Source organism: Salvelinus sp. IW2-2015, unplaced genomic scaffold (genome assembly GCF_002910315.2).
Source record: "Salvelinus sp. IW2-2015 unplaced genomic scaffold, ASM291031v2 Un_scaffold2133, whole genome shotgun sequence".
Classification (NCBI taxonomy): domain Eukaryota; kingdom Metazoa; phylum Chordata; class Actinopteri; order Salmoniformes; family Salmonidae; genus Salvelinus; species Salvelinus sp. IW2-2015.
The window spans coordinates 55455-58810 of NW_019943467.1; the positions used below are offsets into that span (position 1 = coordinate 55455).

Genomic DNA, 3356 nt, shown 5'->3' on the forward strand with positions numbered 1-3356 from the left:
CAGAGAGAGATCAACCTTAGAGTAAAATGTGTGCTTTAAAAGGACAATTAGCAAAGAGAGAGGCAGGGAGGAAGCAGGGAGAAGAATAGGGAGATGGCAAGGGAAGAAGGGCAGGGAGAAGACAGGGAGAACGAGAGGCATGGAGAAGGCAGGAGGAATACAGGGAAGAAGACATGGAGAAGACAGGTAGAGGGCAAGGGAGAAGGCACGGAGGAAGCAGGGAGAAGGGATGGAGAAGGCAGGGAGAAGGCAGGGAGAGGCAGGGAGATCGTCATGGAGAAGGCAGGGAGAAGGCAGGAGGAATACAGGGAGAAGACATGGAGAAGACAGGTAGAGGGCAAGGGAGAAGGCAGGAGGTGGTCATGGAGAAGCAGGGAGAAGGCAGGGAGAAGACAGGGAGAAGACATGGAGAAGGCAGGGTATGATGCTCCCTGTGTTGCTGTCTTTACAGAGAGGACCCCCCCCCCCAATCACACAGAGGACACATCCCTCATCACACAGACCTTTACAGAGAGGACACATCCCCATCACACAGACCTTCACAGAGAGGACACATCCCGATCACACAGACCTCTACAGAGAGGAACAATCCCCATCACACAGACCTCTACAGAGAGGACTCATCCCCCATCACACATACCTCTACAGAGAGGAGACATCCCCCATCACACAGACCTCTAAGAGAGGACACATCCCCATCACACAGACATTTATAGAGAGGACACATCCCCCATCACACAGACCTTTACAGAGAGAGACATCCCCCATCACACAGACCTCTAAAGAGAGGACACATCCCCCATCACACAGACGTTTATAAGAGAGGACACATCCTCCATCACACAAACCTTTACAGAGAGGACACATCCCCCCCATCACACAGACCTTTACGGAGAGGACACATCCCCCCATCACACAGACCTCTACAGAGAGGATACATCCCAAATCACACATACCTTTACAGAGAAGACACATCCCATCACACAGACCTCTACAGAGAGGACACATCCCCCATCACACAGACCTTTACAGAGAGGACATATCCCCCATCACACAGACCTTTACAGAGAGGACACATCCCCCCATCAGACAGGCCTCTACAGAGAGGACACATCCCCCATCACACAGACCTCTACAGAGAGTACACATCCCCCCATCACACAGACCTCTACAGAGAGGACACATCCCCCATCACACAGACCTCTACAGAGAGTACACATCCCCCCATTACACAGTCCTCTACAGAGAGGACACATCCCCCATTGCACAGACCTTTACAGAGAGGACACAGTGACCCACCACACTCACAGGCCTGGTTCCATTTCAGCCCATAGCCCCTTCCCTAGCCCCTACCTCTTCAGTCTTCACAGATCTGAAAAGATTGGATAAGTGGGAGAAGCTTCTCAAACCTAATTGAAAGTCAAGATGGAACCATTCACATACTTTTACACCTTTTGGATTCCTTCAGATCTACAAACTATGYGGAAAGGGCTGTAGGAGCTGAAACGGAACCTGACAATAGAGGCCAATACAAATCCTTTATGAATCAGTGCAATGTCTGTCCTCCCTCTTCAAGTTCTACAGGAGCAGCATGCACGGTATGGTGGTACCTACCTGGTGAGGAAGCTGTTGAAGGCCAGGCGTACAGGGTAGCCATAGCGAATCATCCGGACCATCTCTAGCACCCCGACGTACTGCAGCTGGGTAGACACGTGGCAACTGTCAAAGCTGTCCGCCATGTCACTGCTGTTGGGACGTACACACTCCACAAAGTGAGGGGTGCACGCCTGTAGCTTACTGACCACCTCTGACAGAGAGTTCTGAAAGGGGGAGGGGGGGATATTGTTTCATGTTGAAGTTCATGTTCCTTATGCACATGGCAATGGAGTTGAACCTATTCCTCAGTCCTAGACGCTTATCACCTTCAAACAGGTGAGAGCAATGGCATTGGTATCAGCTTCAAGAAGAGAGAGAGGAGAGAGAGAGAGCGAGAGAGAAGAGGAAGAGAGAAGAGAGAGAGAGAGAGAGAAGAGAGAGAGAAGAGAGAGAGAGAGAGAGAGAGAGAGAGAGAGAAGAGAGAGAGGATAAAGAGAGAAGAAGAAGAGAGAGAGAGAGGAGGAGAGAAGAGAGAGAGAGAGAGAGAGAGAGAGAGAGAGAGAGAGAGAAGAGAGAGAGAGAGAGAGAGAGGAGAGAGAGAGAGAGAGAGAGAGAGAGAGAGAGAGAGAGAGATAATAACGTATTATTATTGCTGTGTGTCGACCACTGTTTGTTTACTGTATGTGTACTTTGACAAGTAAAATAATTTAACTTGCCATGTCAATACGTCTATTGAACTAAGTTAAATTGACAGGGGGAGAGAGAGACAGAGAGAAAGAGAGAGAGAGAGGGAGGAAGGGAGAGAGAGAGAGAGGAGAAGGGGAGAGAGAGAGAGGGAGGAAGGGAGGACGGGGGGATGGTGTTATTAGATAGCTTTGAATAGTGAATATTAATAGTGCTAGTTGGTTGACTGTGCTGTGGACACACCACGTTACGCAGTCCTATGAGTCCATGACTAAATCAAAGCCAGTTATTATTATTACATTCTGCATTATAATATCTATGATGATGGACGTAAATCCATCAGCTTCTGTATAGGAGTATGCTTCGTCCTGTAACACGCCTTCAGCACATTATGCAGTGCAACACACACACCACAACACAGACAGACACACAGACAGACACAACAGACAGACAACACAGACAGAACACAGACAGAACACAGACAGACACACGACAGACACACAGACACACAGACACACAGACCACAGACACAGACACAGACAGACACACAGACAAACAGACACACACACACACACACCAGACACAGACACAGACACAGACGAACACAGACAGACACAGACAGACACAGACAACATCGTGTTCTACTAGTTTACTGCCTATTACTGTAGAATTGAAGTGTTGAAATGCTTTGGCTATTTCACTTGCTTGGCAATGTAAACATATGTTTCCCATGCCAATAAAGCCCTTTGAATTGAGGAGGAGAAGAGAGATCTAGTAGAAGTTATAAGTCCTCCAGCGGGAAGTTATCTGGCATCATTGTAAGAACAGAATATTTGAACAGAGGGGTGTTTGGTTTGTGTACCCTTAAAACGGCATGACAAAATGGATATGGTACTCTCTTACCACATACTGTGTGTGTGTGTGTGTGTGTGTATGTGTGTGTGTGTGTGTGTGTGTGTGTGTGTGTGTGTGTGTGTGTGTGTGTGTGTGTGTGTGTGTGTGTGTGTGTGGTGTGTGTGTTGTGTGTGTGTGTGTGTGTGTGTGTGTGTGTGTGGGGGGGTGCGTGCGTTGCGTGC

The 3356-nt window shown here is 48.5% G+C and overlaps 1 protein-coding gene across 1 annotated transcript in view; it reads right to left on the minus strand.

Moving 5' to 3' along the window:
* Positions 1 to 3356, minus strand: part of LOC112073052 (unconventional myosin-XVI-like) — a gene marked incomplete at its 3' end in the record, with an annotated part of 197982 nt that overhangs the window by 49085 nt on the left and 145541 nt on the right. Inside the window, 1 exon segment of the mRNA XM_070440027.1 lies at positions 1615 to 1820. Within this exon segment, the coding sequence (XP_070296128.1) occupies positions 1615 to 1820 (206 nt within the window).